At 47.5% G+C, this 22,406-nt stretch overlaps 1 protein-coding gene across 1 annotated transcript; it reads right to left on the bottom strand.

The window, feature by feature from the left end:
* Positions 1-9,576: 9,576 nt before the first annotated feature.
* On the bottom strand, positions 9,577-21,386 carry LOC120710586 (protein SHORTAGE IN CHIASMATA 1 homolog). Its single transcript, XM_039996230.1, has 10 exons — positions 21,054-21,386; positions 20,798-20,881; positions 20,640-20,714; positions 20,497-20,553; positions 20,322-20,414; positions 17,841-19,789; positions 16,733-16,940; positions 15,458-16,195; positions 13,734-15,290; positions 9,577-9,929 (listed from the first exon to the last, which is right to left on the bottom strand). The coding sequence occupies exons 1-10, from the start codon at positions 21,351-21,353 to the stop codon at positions 9,813-9,815; spliced, it is 5,178 nt and encodes a 1,725-aa protein (XP_039852164.1). The 5' UTR covers positions 21,354-21,386; the 3' UTR covers positions 9,577-9,812.
* Between the last annotated feature and the right edge of the window lie 1,020 nt (positions 21,387-22,406).

The following is a 22,406-nucleotide window of genomic DNA, read 5'->3' on the forward strand; positions in this document are numbered from 1 at the left end:
AGAATTGCCCTCACTTCTCCTCCTCCCCTGTTCGCTGCTCGGCACGCCGCGCCGAAGCCGTAGTCGCTTCTCGACGTCCATGGCCACGCGTCGGCCATCGCGACGAGCGTCGCGTCTCGAAGCTTCGCCGCTCTCCTCGACGTTCATATCCATTTCCATTCGTTCCTCTCTTTCCCCGAGCTCACGACGAGCTGAGTCGAGCCGTCCAACCCTAGCCCGCCGCTCGCCGCGCTGGCATTCGTGACGACCCTCCAGCGTCCCCGTGCTTCGATTCGCCGCACCCGGAGCCGCGCAGCATCGCCCTCCACCTCCTCCGCCCGTCCCTGAGCTCGGCCGAGCCCCCACCTGGCCGCAATCGGGCCGCCGCCGCCATCCACCCTCGTCGTCCGCCCCCGAAGCTCGCCCTCGCCGTTGAACCCCCACCTCCAGTTCATCTCCGCCCAAATCGAGCCCCTGGTGAGCTCGGCCGCACTCTCCTCTCCCTCCCCGACCTCTTCCCCGGCCGAATTTCGCGCCACCGCCGCCGCACCACTACCACGCCGCCGTGGCCGCCATGGCGCCGCCGCTGTGCCGCTGCGGGCCGCCCTGCGTGCGCCCCGCAAGCCGCTGCCGCGCGCCCCGCGGCCGCCGGCCTCCGCTGGACGTGCCTCCGCCGCTTGGCCCCGCCAAAAGGGGTCCGCGCCGGCGGAACGCCGCCGCCGACGTCGCGCCGCCGCTCCTGCTGCGTGCGCCGCTGCCGCGCGCGCCCCTGCCCCGCGCGCGCGCCCCCGCACCTTCGGGTTGCCTTGGCCGCGGTTTGGCTCAGCCGCTGGCCGGCCACCGCCGGCGAGGCACGCCGCCGCCGCGGTGCCTGGCCGCGCGCCGGCCACGGCCCGAGCGGGCGGAACAGAGGAGGGGGCGGGCCTGGGCTCCCTGGCAAGTGGGGCCCGGTTGTCAGCCGCTCCCCTTATGTTTTTGAATTCTGTGTATTATTTCTATTTTCGGCTGGTGATTATAAATTGCATAATAAATCGCAGGAAATTCCTAAAAATGCAAACCCAATTTTGTTAGGTTTCTAAAATCAAGATCTTCAGAGGAAAAATACTTGTGCTTGTGAAATGTCACTTTTGCCCTGTTGAAAATTCAGTTTGCGTTTAAGGTAGTTTAATTTGTACCACTTGTTCTATTGCTCTAAAAATTATGAAAAATTCTCAGTGGCTTACTCCTTGCATGTGTAATCTACTATAAAAATTTCAGGAGCTGGTGTTGTGCACTTTTGTGTAGATCTAATTATGTTTCGTTTACCTTGCTAGGGTTGTTCTAATGCTTTGGTAGTAGCAATAAATGTAGGAAAATTTATGTGGCATGCGTTATCAAAATCATGTTATTTTGGGTAAATTCTTGTTGCTAGATCATCTGCAAGTCAAGTCCTTGATTTTACTTGGCTCTTAGTTAATCTTTTCTTTTGTTTTTGTTGTATTTAATTCTTTCATGCATGCATGTGTTTTTGCAACAAAACAAGCCCCTAGATATTTTGATCCATGTTGTTCTAGGGTTGTGTTTAATCCTTCAAAGCGAGTTTAGTAACTTTTGTTTTGAAGGAAACACTTCAGGCTAAAACGAGTTGAACTTTGGAACCGCACCTAAGCACTCAAATCGTTCAGTTGTTACTTTCGTGTAGTGGCGACTCAGTCGATGCATGTCAGCTCTGTCGGTTCTTTCTATTGCTTTGTATTGAAATGCGTCGCATCATAAGCATCCATGCATTGTTGTGATTCTGACTCTAGCATGGCATCTTTCATACGTGTAGACACTGCGAGCGAAGCCATCTACGAGTTAGTTGCTGATACGATCTCGGAGCCGCAAGCAGGGGAACCGCAAGCCGAAGCAGCAGCCGAGCCAGAAGGTGGTGTAACGGTGGACGCACCCAGAAGATGGATGGATGGATCCGATGTGCTTTACCCAAAGGAAAATGTCCGCCAAGCGAATATCATCTAACCAACACTAACTAATTCAGTGTTGATCCCAGGCAAGCCCCGGAGCATAACCTTTATTTTCAAGTATTCAAGGTTATTATTTAAGTTTTGTGCATTAAGTTTTTAGGAGTTGAATGAAACCCTAGTATGCATGTTTCTCCCTAAGTGCCTATGAGTCTCTACTAGTATACAGGCACCGTTAGAAATGCTTTGCTAATTAGGGACCCAGTAGAAGTCGAGTGATTCCTAACACTCGCGAGATATAGGTCTTGTTACTTATGGAAAAGTTACTGAAGAAGGAATCTTTGAGAAAAGAAAGGAAAACTAGAGACCGGGCGGAGATGAATTGGTTATGGATATGGAATGGATGGAAAGTAAGCCTCCGCCTATGTCGATTGAGGACCATTCCGTTGTTGGCAGTGTTGATCGAGGATTGAACAGTACTAACCGCATGCCGGGAGTAGGAGGTAGTCGAAACCGGTAAGCTCAGTACCATATGTGCACCGGTAGGCGGACTTGATACTGTCTTCACCAGTGGAGCTAGTATACAAACTCATGGCTGACCCTTCGTTGGTATCGGTGGGGCTAGCAGTCCCGGGTCGCAGGGCAGTTCGCCTATTCGGTGTGCATATGTGAAGGGTTGGTGTGTATAGCCCGACGGGGCATATACGTGCCGTGTTGGTTAGGTCCACCTTGCAAGGTTAAATCGGATCGATTCGCCGTGACTCGCGGTTATGAGAGCCTTGATCTCTTTGTCACATCGTAGTAAAGAATTGGAATGATGATGATATAATGATGATACTCTGTAAAGATTGATATGATCAACCATGCTTGCTCTAGATGTCAGGCAAATCTAGTTGGCACTTGATAAACTTAAATTGAGCTAAAATATTGAAAGTAAGGATTCATTAGTAGTAGCCTTTCAGCAAAACAAACTCCAGAGCCAAAAAGCTTTGCATGTCTAGATAGTGGGCTAAGTATACCCTTAGTCGGGTAAGCCTTGCTGAGTATTAGTATACTCAGGGTTTGTTGTCACCCTGTTTTCAGGTAACTGCTGTTGGCTGGAGCTAACCAGGATTCACATCGGTGGGCTCGATGTGACGTCCTCACGTCATCATAGTAATCGTTGTTTTTCTAAACTAAACTTCTATTTATTTTCGCTGCATTTTGAACTCTGATATTTTACGTAAACTTGTTTGTATAACTCCGCTTTGTAAATTAACCTTAAGAACTTTTGTTTGCTTGTAATCATCTGTGCTCGTCTTCGTGCGAGACTTCCAGTGTTTTTCGATCCTTAAACCGACAGACGTCCGGATTACACCGTTTTAAGTGCACAGTAACTTGATTAACCATTAAGATGATAGTTAGTGCACTTAAACCGGTTTAATTTGGGCGGTTCTGTCACACTCATCCTCCTCGTCGCCGTACATGGCCCCGTGGTAAGGCTCGTGACTGACCATGGGCCGACCAACGGCTAGCCTCTCGTACGACCAAAGCTGTAGCAGTAGTGGGCACCCTGCCAGGATAGCGTTCCCTTGTGTCTTCATGCAGCCGTCGCAGAGTCCACGGTAAGTGGCTGCAAGTACCGCCTCACCCCAGCTGTAGGGCGGTACGTCCTCGTCCCCATCCGCAATCTCCCGTGCATACGGAAGGAGAATCCTATCGATCGAGTTGCCATGAGTGTTGTTGAACATGATGTAACCAAACAACCAAAGTAGGTAAGCCTCCAGCGATCTGGTCACACTGTACTCGTCGGCATCCGCAGCCAACAGGGCAAGCTGCATAAACAATTAAGATTAATGGTTTCAACTGACAATGGAACATGTGAATTGTAACAGTTAAATTTAAATATGGAATGAATACGTACTGTAAATTGTAGGAACCAGGTCTTCGAAGGACCTGCTGCTCGCGGGTGCAGGTTGATCGGACCTACTTCTTCCACGCGGTCAACCAGGGCAAAACGGGCCTCCAGGTCATCCTTCCACGAGGCCGCCACCACACGCGGACCTACAGCCTCCCCGACGATAGGGAGGCCGATGAGGTAGGCCACGTCCTGCAGCGTAGGAGTCATCTCCCCACACGGGAGGTGGAACGTGTGTGTCTCCGGCCTCCATCTGTCAACGAGCGCCGTCAGGAGGGATCGGTCGAGCTGAATAGGCCCAACCTCGACAAGACGGCTCAGAGTCAGTAGATCGGCCTCACATAACTTGCAATAAACAATAATATTTCATTACATACCTGTCACACCAATCGTGGTGTATAGAGATCGCCTCCCCGGGTGGACGAGGACGTAGCACCTCTAGGGCTCGGTGCTCAACTGCTGCAAAGTAAGACCTGTGGCTCGAGTCGATAACTGGGTCTAGCAAGGAGTCCATCTCCATACCTGCATTCAAAAATATATGAGAACACATAGGTACATATATGTTTCATACAAACTGGACGCGTAATATTTATACATTACAGATAGGTTCGATACAAACTCCACGCACGATTACTATATATTACAGATAGGTTCGATACAAACTCCACGCACGATATTTATACATTACAGATATGTTCCATACAAACTGGACGCACGATTACTACATATTACAAATATGTTCGATATAATTGTGGATCATGACACCGAATGCCTTCCACGAGCAATTCTCGCCGATGGTCGTCTAAACGTAGGAGGTGCTCCATCTCTGGGATTTCCGAAAGGACCGACGTCAGCAGCATCGTGAAGTGCATTCCGAGGACACTTCTTGTAGTTGTGACTCAATGCTCCACATTGGCTGCAACGCTTTTGTGCCTTGCTTGCTTCGGACTCGTCCATACCATTCCGAATACGACGTGTCTGACGGCGGCCTTTGCCTTTCTTAGTGGTTGGATCAGGAATAAACATCTTATTCTCATTATCCTGAATGAAAGGCCCCACTATTCCAATCCCGTATACCTCATATCCCCAGGTGGATACAGCTGCTTCCTTGCTGAAGTAAGGTGAAACAAATACTCCTGGCTGCAACTCAGACTCTGCACATGCCGCAATGAGATGCGAGCATGGCAAATGCAATAACTTAGGCTTCATGCAGGTGCAGAAGGCTTTGCCATCTACTGTAATCAAACTCTCATGTACCACCCTGTCTCTACGGATACCACGACCAGTTCTATCCTTGCATAGAACCTCAAATCTATGCTCCATTGTACCTGTCGATATGACACGGTGTAGTTTGGCCTTTTGAATCTTCTCTTGCATATATTGTGTCACTCTTGTGCAAAACTGAATTTGGGGGTTACTGATGTTTATGCTTGCAGCCATGTAACGCTCTCTGAAATACTTCATACACTCATACATGATGAACTCAACAATTCCCACAAGAGGAAAGGCACGACAAGAACGCATAACCATATTGAAACACTCCGAATGGTTCGTTGTCTGAATATCATACCGTATTCCATTGGTATCATAAAGGAATGACCATTTCTCCTTAGGTGCACCTCGAATCCAGTGTGAAAATGGCTTCTCAATTGAATCCCTAGCCTCTGCGGCCTGACTCGTGCCTGTTCCTGATGCCCTTACCTTCACTAGCTCTGCAGTCAACTGATCAAGCATCTGACATAATGCATTGAATTTTCTCTGTTGATTTTGGGTGCACAACCTCTTAAACAGGTTCTTAAGATCCTTGTTCTTGAAGTGGTCATAGAAGTTTGCACATTTGGACATCGGGCCACAATGGAGGCGTTGTCGCAGTTCCACATTGCAATTTCAGAATTGATTGCAGCAGACCTGCATGCCTATCACTAATAAGGCACACATCTGGACGTGCAGCAACAACATGAACCTTCACTCATTCAAGGAACCAATACCAACTGTCTAAGTTCTCATTCTCAACAAATGCAAATGCGAGCGGAACTATTTGGTTGTTGCAATCTACCCCGATTGCGGTGAGTATCTGACATTTATACCTTCCAGTCAGAAATGTGCCATCAATGCAGATCACCGGAAGACAACACTGAAATGCTCTAACACAAGCACCTATGCAAAAGAAGGCTCGTTGCATAATTCTTTGCCCCCTAGTCACGGCTGGTACGAGGTATGTGTCATAAAAGCTTCCAGTATTTCTAGCAGCAACCTGGGATAACATACGAGGTAGGTTATCATATGATGCCTCGTATGTGCCGAACCGCGTCTCGAACACCCTTTGTTTAGCCCGTCATGCCTTCAAATAACTAATGGTGTACTAGTAAGTCTGCTCGATGTGTCGAACAATCATTTTTGGCTCATAATTTAGGTTGTCCATAATCAACCCATACATTTGCTTTGCAACAAAGTCGCATGATATATTGTGATGCGAGGGAAGAACTTCTGACAGCAAACAAGTGTGCTCTGTCACAATGGAACATTTACAGATCGACTTCCATTTTCCCTTGAATGCATGTACTCGTCATGTACATCCATCATTCACACACTTCACCTCATATTCTTTACTGCCAGACTTTACGACTCTGAATTCTCGTTTCAATGATATTGTCCATAGTCTCACAGCATCTTTTACGGCTTCAATGTTTGGATATGTTGCACCTTGCACTACCTCATTCCCTCTGTACTCCCACTCCTGATTTCGTACGTCTTCTGCGACATGACTGCCAAAACCATGCTCCTTCCACTCTTTTGGCAATGAGTACTGCTCGTCATCAGATGAGCCCTCATATTCTTCCATCTCTATTGCGGTTTGGTCTTCTGCCTCCATCTCGTCCACAATGCTATGTATCATCTCTCCATCATCAGCAAGGCCATGTGGTCTCATGTTTTAGTTCTCTGTCTCTTCTGACTCATCTTGCTCAACATAATTAGTCTCTCTTCGAATACTCGGAGTTGCTTGATCTGCACCATGTTGGATTTCATTTTGTGTCTTCTCCCGGATTTGGACAAGAATGACGAAAGGCCACCCACGCTCTAGAGCTGCTTGCATGTATTTCTGCCAGTCATCAGTGCTGTGTATCATTATTAATTCCCATAAATCACTTTCTACCTCCCAATTAACAAGAGACTGGACGGTGATCACATGTGTCAACGGATCAATACGGAACCCACGCTGTAGCCACTTACATATGGAACCAAAACTCCTTTCCAGATGTTTATCTATGGCGCTAGATGTGCACTTAAAGGCAGAAAGATCTACTCCATTTGGCCCATACAAAATATTGTAGTCACCATAAAATACTTGAAACTGCATCTTGCTCGACATATCTGTATATCACAGAATACTTATCGAGTTATACTCTTTACTTCACTACCTTATTCAATAATCCGTAAAAACTAAGTATGGAATTCAACTACAACGTATAAGTATTCATAACTACGTGATGACACTCAAATTCTATACTGCATATGCCAAATTCTATTCTAAATCATAATTAATTTATAAACATGTCTCTAATAGTACTGCAATTGTAATAATAAATGCGTAGTACTAATTTTCTAAACTAATTTACTACTATGTAACTACAAACTAAAGTATCATTAAACTCCTACTTAAATGGTTCTACTATAGCACTAATTAAATTAAATTACTCTACAATACCAATGGAAAAATACATAAACTAAATGTAATAACCTGCAGATCACAAGTGCTGAACCCGGCAGGGCTTCGTCGCTTCCCTTCTCCTCACCCCTCTTTTTTTCTGGAATTTTGGTGGAATTTTCGGGCTCAAATGAGAGGGAATGGGGGGTCGGATGCTTATATAGGGGAGGGTACCCGGTCGCCCGAGGGGGGCGACAGGCCCCCCTGTCGCCCGCCGGGGGGCGACAGGCTCCCTTTTTTTGGCCAGGGACCTTGTTGCAAATTTGAAGAAAAAAATACACTTAGGGCATGTCGCCCTATGGGGGGCGACCGGGGGTATTTTTGAAATTTTTCAAAACGAACATATATTTTTGAAATTTTGATTTTTTTTAATATAAAAAAGAAAAAAACACGGAAGTGGAGCGGGCCGGAGCCCGCTGGCTGGCGAGGCGGCGGCGGCGGGCCGCAACCTTGGTGGTGGAAACGGGCCGCGGGCGGGCCTTGCTGCCCGAACGGGATCGGGGCCGGCGGGCGGTTGTCCAGCACATCCGGAGGCAGGTCGCCTCTGTCCACGAGGTACTCCGCGGCGAGGCGGCCGGCCGCCATCAGAGCAGCGTCCCTCTGTTGCGGCGTCATCTGCCGCTGCTCGGGTGGCGGCGGCCCCGGCGGGCGGTAGGGCTGGACGGCTGGTGGCCTCCCCTGTGGCGGAAGCCGCCGCCATTGCCGTTGCCGTACCTGTCGAACAGGGCGCTTGCACGCGGGTAGTAGCCGCCTCCAGGCTCCAGGCCGCATCGGCCGTATTAGCTCGATCGTCGACGAGCGTGTTTAATATAAGAAAACAAATAAATAAATTTCAGATGAGACGGGACGGGAGACGAAGCGACACGATCGAACTTGACGCGATGGAGGGTGCTGCTGCCGAGTTTTAAAGGGCGCGGAACAAGAAGCCCGCGTCGGATTTGGGCTGATGGTGCCAGCGTGGATGGCAAAGTCCGTCTGCGAGCAGAGGTGTCGAATTGATTCCAGAGATTGTAAGGCAATGGCAATCGTCCTCGACTCGGACACAGAAGGTTCCATAACTAGTATGCTTTAGTCTAAAGTTTAGTCTATTATATAGGTGATCCAAATAGGTGTACTGAAATATAGATTAAAAATTAGTTCCACTTCAAATGAAGTTTAGTCCATTAGTCTTCAGAATCCACCTAATTCGAACTAAACCAACCTCCGAATTGCGAAAAGATCGCACCACACATCACTATGCGCATGTAGACACAACAACAGTATAACCCAAAATTACTCCCTCCATTCTCTTTTGATAGTCCTATTTCAAAAATCAAATTATTCTATTTTAATAGTCCTATTTGGGTTGATATCTTGGGAATAGTATAGATGCCCCTTCGATTCCTGTGCAAAATAACTTCTCTAGAAAAAAGATTGGTGCATGTATACGATAACATCGAAAACGAGGAGTCGTAATTATAATGTGATAATAAGCAAGGTGCTTCTTCTTAGTCATTGTACCAAGATGGAATAGGACTATCAAAAGAGAATGGAGAGAGTAAAAGGGATATTTTTATGTTTTTATAAGTGTCTCACGTAAAGTTTAATCTATAAATCCAAACAAATATGGACTAAAATTTACTTACCTAATGTTTACTAAAATTTACAGGGGCTAAGCAATGTGGCCTAGTATCTGTCAGTTTTGAGTTATTCTCCTACCAAAAAATGGAGGCAGCAAATCGAACCTCCCGGGGTGTTTGTGCCGTCTCGTAAAGAAAATAGTCCAAAGGCCAATCGGTCAACATTTGACGTACCAAAGTACATCGAACCAAGCAGCAGACTCCTGTGCTATGATTCTGAGAACTTTTCAGTCTCTTTCGAGGATACACAGCGTAGGTGACATGCCATATCCCCAGAATTTGGGAAAAGTAGCAGCTAACTAATGCAAACAATCAGAAATACAAATATGTTTTAGCAAGATTACCGAAGTGAAAAATCGTATCAATGTCATGAACCTATGGGACGATAGTGGCAGAACAATATCATAGGCTGAAACGGACAGGAGCCTTGGGACAAGGATGCAACATTCAATCATTCCCAGGAGTGCTAATAATAATATCAAACATGAACGGATGATGGAGTGACAAATGTACGCATTCCATCTCCCGCAAGGTTCATGATGGTTCAAGTTCTCGTTGAGACATAGTTCACGGATTATGTTTGCCAATTAAACATAAAACTCACATATTATGGGCACTGTTTCTTCCAAACGACATACCTTGGTGCCCAGAACGTTACCGGACTTGATAATCTACGTACCTTCTTCCCGGTATCTTTTCCTGAAGCCACATCCGACACCAGGGCTGTTTTGATGTCTCCAGACCAGCTTGCTTTGTTTCTCCTTCCCGTACGTTGCAAATGAAAGTTTCTGCAAAAGATTATCCAGAGTAACTTAGTTGCATCTTAAACACTAGCATATACAGAAAAAACAACATTATATGCAGTGTGTGCATTCATACTTTTACAGAAAGTAAAATTGGATCCCTAAATTTTTCTTACATAAAAATTTTATATGCAGTGTGTGCATTCATCTGGTAAGAAATGAAATTAGTACTATATAAATTAGGTTTATTGTAGACACCAAATGCAGTAATGGATTATCCAATATTGGAGAGAATAATGGATTGTATTCCTCCAAACCCTAGAAGGGTGAGATATATAGATCCTATACATGGGCCTCTAGATGAGCCTCTATACATGGGCTCACATATACACCAACACCCCCCGCAGTCTGAACTACCGGCGCAGCGGTGTTTAAGACTGGACAACGAGAAAGCTAACACCCCCCGCGGTCTGAACTACCGGCGCAGCGGTGTTCAAAACTGGATAAGAAGAAAGTACAAATAAAGTACATAGGGCAAATACCCCCCGCAGCCACAACTAGCCACTGGCTACGTTGAGGCTGGAGCGAAACTCCGAGAAGGTCGAGGAGGGCAATCCCTTGGTGAAAATGTCAGCAAACTGGGAGGTAGTCGGGACACAGAGTACTCGAGCATCGCCGATGGCGACTCTGTCGCGCACGCAGTGTAGGTCGATCTCAACATGCTTCGTCCACTGATGCTGGACGGGGTTGGTGGAGAGATACACGGCGCTGACGTTGTCGCAGTAGACGAGCGTGCTCTTGGCGAGCGGGCTGTGGAGCTCCGCCAAGAGCTGTCGTAGCCAGGATGCCTCCGCCACGCCGTTAGCGACAGCCCGGTACTCCGGTGTAGGCGTCGGAGGAGCATCCGGAGCCAGAGTCGGCGCCGGGGCCGGCGCCGAACGACGCCGGTACACCTGCACCGGCTGAGCGTACCGCGGCGGCGCCGGAGTCGGCGCCGGACGACGCTGGTACACCTGCACCGACTGAGCGTACCGCGCAGGTGCAAGGGGAGGCACCGGGGCCGCGCGTGGCGCAGCAGGAGACACCGGGTCCGCGCGCGGCACGACCGGTGGTCCGGGGGCCGCGCGTGGCGCGACCGCGGGCACCGGGACCGCGCGTGGCGAAGCAGGGATCACTGGAAGCGGCGCCGATGTGCCGGGAAGACCTGCAGGGAAAGGAAAGATAGGTAAAGGTGGCTGAACCACCGGATCAGTCGGAAACAGGGACTCCAGCTCGGGGTCAGGAGAAGGTGTCGACGAGGTGGAGTAGGGGAAATCCGACTCGTCAAAGACGACGTGTCGGGAGATCAGGACGCAACGAGAGGTGAGGTCAAAGCATCGGTACCCCTTGTGGTCAGGGGAGTAACCAAGGAACACACACCGAGTCGAGCGGGGCACCAACTTGTGAGGAGCAGTGACGGAGGTGTTAGGATAACACGCACATCCGAAGACCCGAAGGTGGTCGTAGCGAGGAGGGGTACCGAAGAGAGCGTGGTGTGGAGTGGGAGCAGGAGAAGCAGTGGACGAAAGACGGTTGAGCAAGTAGGTGGCGGTGTGGAGGCTCTCAGCCCAGAAGCGCGGGGGCAGAAAGGCCTGGATCAGAAGGGTGCGCACGACGTCATTCGTCGTGCGAATCATCCGCTCAGCCTTGCCGTTCTGAGGAGAGATATATGGACAAGACATACGTAGCTGAACACCTCGAGAGAGGAAGAAGAAACGAGAGGTGGAGTTATCGAACTCCCGCCCGTTGTCACACTGGACGGCCTTAACGGTGAGGCCGAACTGAGTGGACACCCAGGCAAAGAAGTGGAGGAGGGTAGGGAAGGTCTCAGACTTTGCGCGCAAAGGAAAAGTCCAAGAGTAGTGTGAGAAGTCATCAACCACCACCAGATAGTATTTGTAGCTAGAGAGGCCGAGAACAGGAGAGGTCCACAGGTCACAGTGAACTAGATCAAAGGCATGTGTCGCATGCGAAGAAGAAGAAAAAGAGAGCCGAACATAACGACCGAGCAGGCACGCATGGCAGAGGGGCTCAGCAGGAGCCCTAGTACCAGAAACATCGGTACTACGACTGAGCTGAGCCAGAACGTCGCGGCCAGGGTGACCAAGGCGGCGGTGCCAGGTGGTGGAACCAGGTCGGCTGCTGGCTAGGTGGAGTGGGCGGGGTCCAGAGCGGCGCGAACAGGGGAGCAGCAGCGGCGAGCATGGCCGCCGGCTGGGGCTGAGGACGAGGGGCCCGCCCTGACCCTAAACCGGCCACATCGGGATGCGCCCTGGCCATGGGGTGCTGAAGGATGGCCAGGTCGTACCGCTAGGGCCAGGAGCAGGAGTGGGAGCCGGAGTCGGGTCCGGAGTGCCCTGAACACCACCACCACGTCCCCTCCGCCGACAACGCCCTCGGCCTCCCCCACCCCCGGTCTGGCCGGTGAGAGGAGCACCAAGGAGGGGGTCGGGCGGGTCGATCCGGGGTCCAGATCCAGAAGGCGGAGCCTGGTGGGAGGACGAAGCGCCGTGCTCGGTGAAGTGGACGACAGGCGGGACAAGGAAGTAGGGCGTCTCCGCGGCGACCCGATGTGTGAGAGCGTCGGCCGCGGAGCGCTCGCGCTCCCAAGTGAGGGCAGCCGCGCGGGCCCGCTCCTGAGCCGCCGCAGCCTCGGACTTGGCGGCGAGGAGGGCCGCGGCGAGAGCCGTGTCGGCCGTAGCAGCATTGGCGGCCATCCCGGGTAGAGGCACCGCGGGCGCGGCCACGGGCGGCGCGTGGGCGGCAGCGGCGGCGGCTAGAGCGGCCGCGAGGCGGGCGGCGGCGGCGGCAGTGGCTGCGCCGGCCGTGGGAGCAGCGAGGGCCGCGGCATCGGGCGCCAGGGCCGGGGTTAGAGGAGGGAGGGCCGCGCCAGCCGCACCCGCGTGGGTAGCAGCGGCAGCGGCGGAAGTGGCTGCGCCGGCCGTGGGGGCAGCGAGGGCCGCGGGGCCGGCGGCCCAGGAGGCGGCCCGGGAGGCGGCCCACGCGGGCACGGGCGGGGGCGCGTGCAGGGCAGCGGCCTCGGCGCCAGCCTCGGGCCAGGGCGCTCCAGCCAGCGCAGCAGGCGCTAGGGGCGCGGCGGTGGGCGGTCTGGGCAGAGTCGCGGCCACGGGCGGCGCTCCAGGGGGCGCGGCGGCGGGCCAGGGCGCTCCAGCCAGCGCAGCAGGGCGCTAGGGGCGCGGCGGCGGGCTAGGGCGCTCCAAGGGGCGCGGTGGCGGACGGATCAGGCCCCTCGGGTGACAGCAGGCGCGGATCGGGCCCGTCCCCGGCCTCGGCGCCCGCAGCCCCTGCTCCCGCGGCCTCGGCGCCCGAGGGAGGGGCGCGAGGGCCGCCAGGACGGCGGCGGCGACGGCATAGGAGTTCACGGCGGCGGGAGCCTCGGGCTCCAGCAGCACCGACCAGGCGGGGGGACGGGGCGCACGCGGCCAGATCTGATCCCCCGCAGCCCCGGCGCCGGCGGCCAGGGTCCCCGCGCGCGTGCCCGGAGGGGCGGCGGCGGCAGGGGACGTGGCGTGCCAGAGCAGTGGCTAGGAGGACGGCGCGGCAGGAGCAGAGGTGAAGGGAGGAAGGGAGGAGGAGGAGGAGAGAGGGAGCAGCGCCGGCGGCCGGCGGCCGGCCATGGGGCGGCGGCAGCTAGGAGAAGAGGGAGAGAGGGAGAGGAATCTAGTCTGATACCATATTGGAGAGAATAATGGATTGTATTCCTCCAAACCCTAGAAGGGTGGGATATATAGATCCTATACATAGGCTTTCTATACATGGGCTCACATATACACCAACATCCAAACGTACCTGTCTCGCTCGCTTGTCAAGAGGAGTCCATGTAGGCTCGATGGACGGCACTATGGTCTTTTCATGATTTGTACTTGGCTGCGCCTTGAAATCCATTCTTATGCTATGGCTCTGTGCTTTAGTTTCTGCTCTGCCTTTCCCATGCCTGTGAGCCCCAATTGTAGGGCTCTGATTCCTCACAGGAGTGTTTATATTTCTTCGATATCTGAAAGATTCAGTATTTGAAGGGTTCTGGTCCCTCAAAGGAGCGTCTGTACTTCTTTGATAAATGAAAGATTCAATTGGAGGAGCACTCAGAATTCCATGTGAGCTATCTCTCATTCTTGAATTTGACATTGCTGATGAAGCATTGCATCTAGATCGCTCCTGGCGTGCTATTCTATTTTCATTCATTTGCCTTAGATAATCCATTTCCCAACCTGAGCTTTGTGAAGCTCCGTAATCACCGAAATTCTGTTTCAGAAAAGAAAGAGAATTTGCTGGACTCTGCATTGTTTCCTGTCTTGGTTCCTGATACCTGCTGGCAAGATTGTTTCTGTGAGAGCTTGTGGCGAAATCCCCATGCAAATGACCTGCCCATTTTTTATTTGCACCGCAGGAAACATCCCAATCACAAGGGTCGTTATTGATCTCCATTGCTGATGGAAATGTTGGATGGCTGGAAGCTCTGCAGAATGATGGTCTGCTGCTGGGAAAGGAACTTCTGATTGTCTGCTTAGCTCCCAATTCGGGTTGCCCAGAGAAATTGTATGTGTCCACCATACTGCTAGTCCTTTCATTGTAAGTTCTGAAATTCGGAGACAACTCGGTGATGAAGTCATCATCTATCATCTGATTCCTAGCAACTGTGTCCACGTCATGTTTTCTTGGCTTATAAGAGACACCTTTCCTCCCCATATTCAAATTTTGATCAACAATAAAGACTTCTGGGAGCTCAGGCACTGTATCCTCTATGTGTGAGAATTTCCTTAACATAGATGGTGAAAACACCTTGTCATGTTCATAATCACCACACAATTGATCACGAGGATTAGGGCAGGCAGGATCGTTGATTGCTACTGAAAAGTCCACAACACGCTTTTTCTTTTTTCTTGTGGACTGTAACAATGCACTGCTGATATCTGAATCTACAGAAGAGCATTCAGTCATTACAGACCTTGATTCACCTAGCTCACCAAATTTGCACAAAGCACTGAAGAGATAGATGTTCTGTGGTGGCAAACAATACTTTTCAACAGCCTGAGTGCGTTGCTCATGTGACCATCCGAGGAAATCCACAAGACTACCAGAAGAAAGTATCATGTGTGCAGACAGAGGAATAATTGAAGGGAATGCTGTGAGAAATGATTCGGCCAAACTTTCTGATTCAGGTATATCTGGAGGAGCTTGATTTTTCCTAACAACATTCCTGGCACAATTGAGAATGATTTGATCTGTTGATTTGGGCATTGGTGAGAAAAATAGCTGCAAATTCATGTCCAAGCCAGCAGCTGAAGCATATAGAGAATCAGATGCCTCCATTACAGAAGGAAGGAGGTGGTTTTCAACCTCGAAGACCTGCAAAAGTGGAATATACAAACCGTTCTGTTACAATATACCAAAAATAGCACAAAAGAATAAGACAAACAAGTGTAACATATGTGCATTTATAATCTCTCAATGGCATGGCATAGCCACTCTATTTAGGGAAAATCAAGTTCTCCAACAGGAGTGAAACCAATTACCATTATGCAGCCACTGAAACAGAAGCTAATTGACATCAGAATGTTGGCAGAAATGTCTTGTATAAAATTTGTTATAGTGGATGTGTCCGCTGATATTGTTAATTCGCTGGACCCAAAGATTCTGGTATCATACCATAGTAAACAAACTGAAGGGCTAAGTATTAGGTCCACAGGCAGATCAACATCTCGCTCTACAACCTGCATTCCTTCTTTCTCCAAAGCTAGTATCTGCTGATAAGATGATCTTCGAGAGAACAGCATATGCTTTCCATGATTTCCAGTATTTACAACAATCACTACCTCTGGGGCAGACAATCTTCCTAACTTGGTGCTGTCAATTTTCACACTGAGAGGGAAGTCACTAGCTGATGCTGATTGGTTGTCTTGGGGGTTTTTTAGCACATTGGCAGATACAGAAGAAGTGGAGCTACTCTTCCCAACTGCAGGCACAAATTTTTGTGAATCGGCGAAGGTAATTTGGTTCAAGGTATTGAGCTGTTCAGCTGGAGGCACAAAGCTATGCGAATCAACAATATTCTTTTCATCCAAAATTCCCTGATTCTGTAGTTGACCATCCACAGGGATTTTTTCTGATGGATCAGCAGCGAGGTGAATGCTCAGCTTTTCCTGCAGATGTTCCTGTTGGTTTGTTGTTGGTATATAGTTTAATGAATCAAAAATACGCATTTTGTTCATCTTTTCCTGCAAGTCTTTCTGAAGTGTATGCACAACATCATCCTGCAAATAATCATGCAAGGAAAACTTAAGCTCTTTGGTGTTAACAAAAACATTTGCTGCCCCATTAGTCATTTGAGGCCTTCAGTGTGGAGTGTGGACCCTCAAAATCCATACCACTTTCATTATCCAACACGTAAAATCCATGCTCATCAAAACTAGACATCATGGATACAAAGTTTTACGAGTAAGCTGATAATACAGTTATTTGCATGTTTCCGTTACACATATGAACACATTTTGGTGAGTGACACGTAGAAATGAAAACGGACAAAATGGGACACATTTTTACCTCCATCTTTGGTGTAGAAATTTATGGAACTCCTAGAGAGAAAAGAGATACTCTAAGCTTTATATGTAATCAATAGTTGTATAAAGAAAATTAACTTGAATGGATAATAGACATATCAACAATTAAAAGAACCAGGCTCACATTTCAATGCATGTGCGCTTATAAAGCAAAAGGCTATAATTTATGAACAGAAGGACCAAAAAGATATAAAGATTGAATGAGTTCGACTAGAAAAGAGTGATTGATACCAATGTGGATTTCAGATCCTTGTCTGTGTGATTGTCCTCGACAAGAGCAACTGGAAAGTCTTCACCATTGAGTGTGACATACAGGAAATGCAGTGGTGGCAAATCATCTAATTTGGGAGCCAGCGCTAACAAGGTAGATGATTTATTTGGGCCTCCATATTCCAATATCATGCAAAACTCACTGAAAGGGAATGAAGCTGGAATGTTCCTTCAGGATGGAAAAGAAATGAGTGATATTTTTTCTTGAAGGCGAGCGATATGATATGTGAGAACAGACACATTAAAATTATAAAGCACACAAAAAAACTGTCTACAGAAAATGATAAGAAACTTTTTGGATGGCATTTATGAGATTTCTAAGATGTTACACCATGCACTATCTGCATGTGCACCAAATTTTTCAAAGTGCTAAAGTGTTTTATGATTTCAGTAATTATATGAAAGAATAAAAGGTTACAAAAAGATTCAATAAGCAGGCAAACTACTAACAAAAATATGCTTCTAGGCTTGTGTTATATACAGGTGGTAATAAATGAAACCAGACTGGCAAACAAGCAGAAAAGGTTGATCAATTCGTACATTCCATACAGTTAAAAAATATGTGAAACATTCACCTAGTTTTAAATTATAACCATATGTAGTAGATTCTTAGTGTCGTAATAGACTGAAATATTTATAACATTTTTATATCAAAAAACGAACTAGGAACTGAACAAGTGTACTGTAATGCTGAAACGGGAACTGATTGCGTCTTACCATAAATTACATATTGTTTGGACAGATCTCTAGTTTATACAAAAGTTCGAGAAATAAATTCGCCAGTTATAATCAATTAATCATATCACTCATGATCCTACCAAAACTAGGCCTTTACGATCCTTCAATCCAAAGCATATTTTTATACATCTATTATCGCATATGAATAGCAGCATACCATGCTTAAGAATGTATAAATATGAAAAGTTACCATGAAGATTAAACGGCTAACTGCAAGAACCAAATATGTTTTTATACTTGATTTTATTTGTAGTAACAAAACTGAAGAGACAAGGAAATAGCACGGATAATTGGCTTAAATGTGGCCTAATTTCAATCCATATGGACTTACTTGTTATCTAGCAGAATGCAGTCTGATTTCCATAATTCCTCTAGCATCCAAGCTTTAGAGTTTGCCTTGATCACTGGATCTGAGTAAGTTGCAGTTCCAACCTCAACAGATGTCATCTTCATGGCAGTTAGCTTTCGACCCAATGGCAACCAGAAAGCTCTATCAGAAACTATAAGAATCTTTTGGCCGATCTGAGTATTAGATCTAATGATTGTCTCAATGTCAGACAATGATGGATGAGACTCAAACAATTGCTTCTCAGCTTTCAAAAGTGCTTCACCAATGCAGCATTGAATATTTCTTAACCCCTCAGGAATACTTTCAAAGCTTACAGTCAAATTGCCTATATACAGATAGGCAGCATGCAGACCAAAGAAGCAAAGGTAATATGCAACCTGCATCAATGCATACAGTACGATAAGGTCCATTTTATCTTCATTTTTACAGTGCTTGTACAAATCTTCTGAACCTTCTCCAGTTATCAGTTCAAGAAGTTTTTGCTTTGAAATGTTTAAACCTTGCCCATCTGAGAAAGAATGTCTGAAATATGTACTTTCTTGCAAAGCAGATGTATAATTTACATGGATGTCTTTGATAAGGCCTCGGATAAGATCTGAGAGCCTGACAGGATGAATTTCTATGAGTTTGTCAACTTTTGCTCTGGTTGAAAACGGAACTGCTTGTTGTTTTGAAGGGGGGATGTCTGAAGTAAAAACATTTTCATTATTCCATAGTTTATTGGTTCCATTCTTGCCATTCAAGTAGTAGTTTAGCTCATTGGATTGTGGCATTGACTCAAGCAAGGACGATGCCTTTTCTGAAGGTCTCTCCATATGGCTACGACCTGTAACATCACTTTCTTTTTTATACTTCTGAGCTGCTTCCAACTTAGCTGAAGGATCATGAGATATAGGTTCAGGAACATAAATCTCATTCTGCTTGTCCTCATGTTGAAGCTTTGCACTTCTCTGAAAATCCTCCAGAAAATCAATGCCAAAAGCTGGTGTCTGCTGACAACTAATTTGCAGCTCAGAACTTAAAGTGCAAGGTTTTACCTCCTCAAGCATGCTCGCATGAGTAGAGCAGCTCTCCCGGCTGCATGGCCCTTCCAATAGAAGATGCCAATCCAAATAAATTCCATCTGCTGCAGATAGAGGAAGTGGTTTCAGGGAGCATAGTACTTCTTCTATAGGGGGGAGCATAGATCTCACTGCTTTGTCATCATTCAAAATAGGAGTAGGTAGTGATTTGAATGTATCATCAACTAAAGCCAACTCAGAGCTAACCACCGATTCATAGAAACGCCTTGCTTGATCAAAGTCATCTTTGAATATTTCATCAGATGTATTCATCTCAGCCTTCTCTGACTGAACAAGCATCTTGAAGGCATCATCGGAAGGAAAGTCGATTATCTCTACTTCCTCGAAGAGCCTGAAGCAAGGCAGGTCTGAACAGGTGCCATCAGGTTTTAGAGGGTAGAATGCTGACTTTTTCTCGAGTAATATATTATCATTGATCCTCACAAGATCCATTTCTGCTACATCCTTTGCTGTAATTGGTTTATCCACTTGATACTCCACATGTGGGGCATCTTCGCAAACAAAGGCCAACATGTCCATATCACGTGATCTCAAGAACTCAGTTGAGTCAAATGATGGAAGATGAACTTGTGCTCCATCATTTAAGTTTTCAGCAATACTATGAAAAATATCGGATATCACTGGCTTTGCTGGGCACTCATCAAGCTCCCAAGAATTCCTACTAATCTCCAATTGAGGTACTATTAAGCCATGCTCTAGACCCGCGATTTCCAAGCAGTATCCATCTCTTGCATAAGGACAGTCCTCATCATCGTCATGTTTCACAGGGATTTTTTCTACTCGATAAATTGACTCTGCAACTTCAGCTGGATATTCTATTGTTTTCTCAGTGTCAATATCAATGAAATCCTGTGAGAAATCAGAAGGAAGTTCAGAGTCCACGAGAAAGAGAAACTGAAAAATTATATTGTATAAGAATGCGATACTTTTCACAATCACAAGGCATAAGATCAGCAAATGGACATCCTAATCATCAGGTGTTTACTCTTGAAACCACAGACACAGAACTGAAGAAACCCTGTTATATTATCGTGCATACATGATGCATCATGAGTATAGTATAAAAATAGGTAATATCAGCTTTTATTTGAAACTTAATTATTCCCATTTAACATATATGTGCCAAGAACTTATGGGTCTAAGCACAATACTCCATCCCTCTCTCAGAACCAAACTGAAGCACCAAACATAAAAGTAAATTTGTGATCCTAAATTCCTAATTAAGATGTGACATCCCAAGAGCTTGTGGATCTAAGCACAATATTTTCATTCATTTCTCACAACTAAATTGCACCTCCAGACACAAATGTGGAATATAGAGTAAATATCTGTGGAATATAGAGTAAATATCTTAAAATTTAGATGGGATGATGTAGAGTACCAGATGGATTTTCACATCTGGGACACCAAACGAAAAGATGGCACCACCATCTGGCTCTTCATCATCAAACGATGCAATTTTTCTCTGCAAAACCTTTCATACCACGAAACAGAGTTTGAGCCAGAGCAGGAAACTGCATGACAGTGTAGGCAATACCACTGCAATTACATCTTACCGGCAGGAGATCGACCTCTACAACCTCAAACCTGAGCTCCTTCAACAGCTCCCGTCGCTAACACAAAATTATGCAGAAATTACAAACATAAGTTTCCTATGAAACAATCACATCACAAAAGAACAAGCAGAAACTTCGATCACCTTCTTAAGTGCGGAGGTCTCCAAACTGGATCCCTCTTCCTTCTCACCCTTCTCTCGGCTCATCTCGTCCAATCCCTTGAATAAACACGCATAACTTTCAGAAATGCTCCACGGGGAAGGGGAGGGGGGTTCAAAAAATGTGCGGAAGCTTCACTTGCCTTGGAAATTTTGAAAGCAACAGGATCCGTCGAGCTATAACCCTTGCCATACACACCCCTATCGTAGAGATAATCATCCAAGCCCTGCGGAAAAACCCAGGGTTGTAGTGATTCACAAATGTCACATAATTCCACACATGGAAGCACGGCACTGACCAAAACCATACAAATCACCAGTTCATCACCAATTTGAGCTGCCGTCACTAAACCCACACACGATAAGAGTACGAGAACCCCGAATGCGCGGCGGGCTCACCTCGTCGGCGGCGGAGATATCCGGCACGGGTAGGGGATGCGGAATGACGGAGGCGAGGAACTCGGAGAGCGCGGAAGCGGTGGGGAGCGAGTCGAGATCATCCCCACCGACGCTCGCGACGGGGAGGAAATCGGCGGGGAAGGGGGGCGGGTCGGGGAGGTGAGGCTCGGGAGGAAGAGTCGGGACGGGAAGGGAAGGGAAGGGTAGGGACGCTAGGGCTAGGGCACGGTCGGAGGCGGCGGCCGCCGACGGCGACGGCGACGGCGCGACGTAATCGGCGGCGAGGAAGCGGGTCCGCATGGCGTGCCGCGGGGAAGGGAGGTGGGGAGCGGTGGCAAAGGTCCGTTGAGGCGTTTGGAGCAGAAGCAACAGGCTTATATTTCAGACTTCAGAATAGAGACGGTGAATTCGAAGAGTTCAAAATTCTAATTCGAACACGAGGTTGAGGAACTCGCGTGATGGGCCGACTGCCTTTTTTTAGGAAAGGCCGACTGCTTATCGAAAATTTAAATTGGGCTGACAAAGACCTTTATAAAATAAATAGTCTTTGTCGGCCCAGCCCACGAGACACAGCTTGGACGGTCTCTATTTACTACCGTTCGATCTAAGGCGCTGGGCGTTTGAAGTCCCCTTGACTGTTCTATATAATCTAAAATCTATCTGGTCGAAACGTTCCTTGTTGAGTTATTTATATACAAAAAATACACGGTAATTCTATAGTCTATATAACATTTGAAGCAATAAAAGCAAGCGGTAGTCTTTGCACGTAGATCCACCCGGGAATATTTACCTATTTAATGTATGTGTGTGTGGAGAAAATAAGGAAAAAGGGAAACAGTAGGGGAAAAGGAAAAATGAAAGAAAAGATAGAGATTAGGATTGAATTCGAACTTGAAATGATGTTGAATCATGTTGTGGAAATGTAAAAGGACTATTTTTTTGTGATTTGAGTTAGAATAGAATTAAAGAAAATGAAACATATATAACAGGCTAGTTACGGATAGTCCGCAAAAGTATATTGGATTTCAAGATTTTTAGGGCTTCTCCTAAAACAACTTATTGGGACTAATTTAACAATTTATAGGAACATAGATTGCTGGAGACACTTTCTGAACTATTGGTGCTTGGAGACGTCAAATCAGCTGGAACTGTTGGAGGGAGGCACCCAGCAGCAGCAGCAGCCATAAAGCAACGCCTCAGTTCAGTAACTTTCTTATCTTGATCTAGCAATAGTTGAGAAACATTTGGCAGGCTCTTGAGCAATGGCAAAAGATCATCAGACAAATTGCCGAGTCTTGATCTTCATAAATGCCACAGGAGAAACCAGTGGAACATGTTGATCCATATAATTCA

Source organism: Panicum virgatum, chromosome 1K (genome assembly GCF_016808335.1).
Source record: "Panicum virgatum strain AP13 chromosome 1K, P.virgatum_v5, whole genome shotgun sequence".
In the NCBI taxonomy this organism is placed as follows: domain Eukaryota; kingdom Viridiplantae; phylum Streptophyta; class Magnoliopsida; order Poales; family Poaceae; genus Panicum; species Panicum virgatum.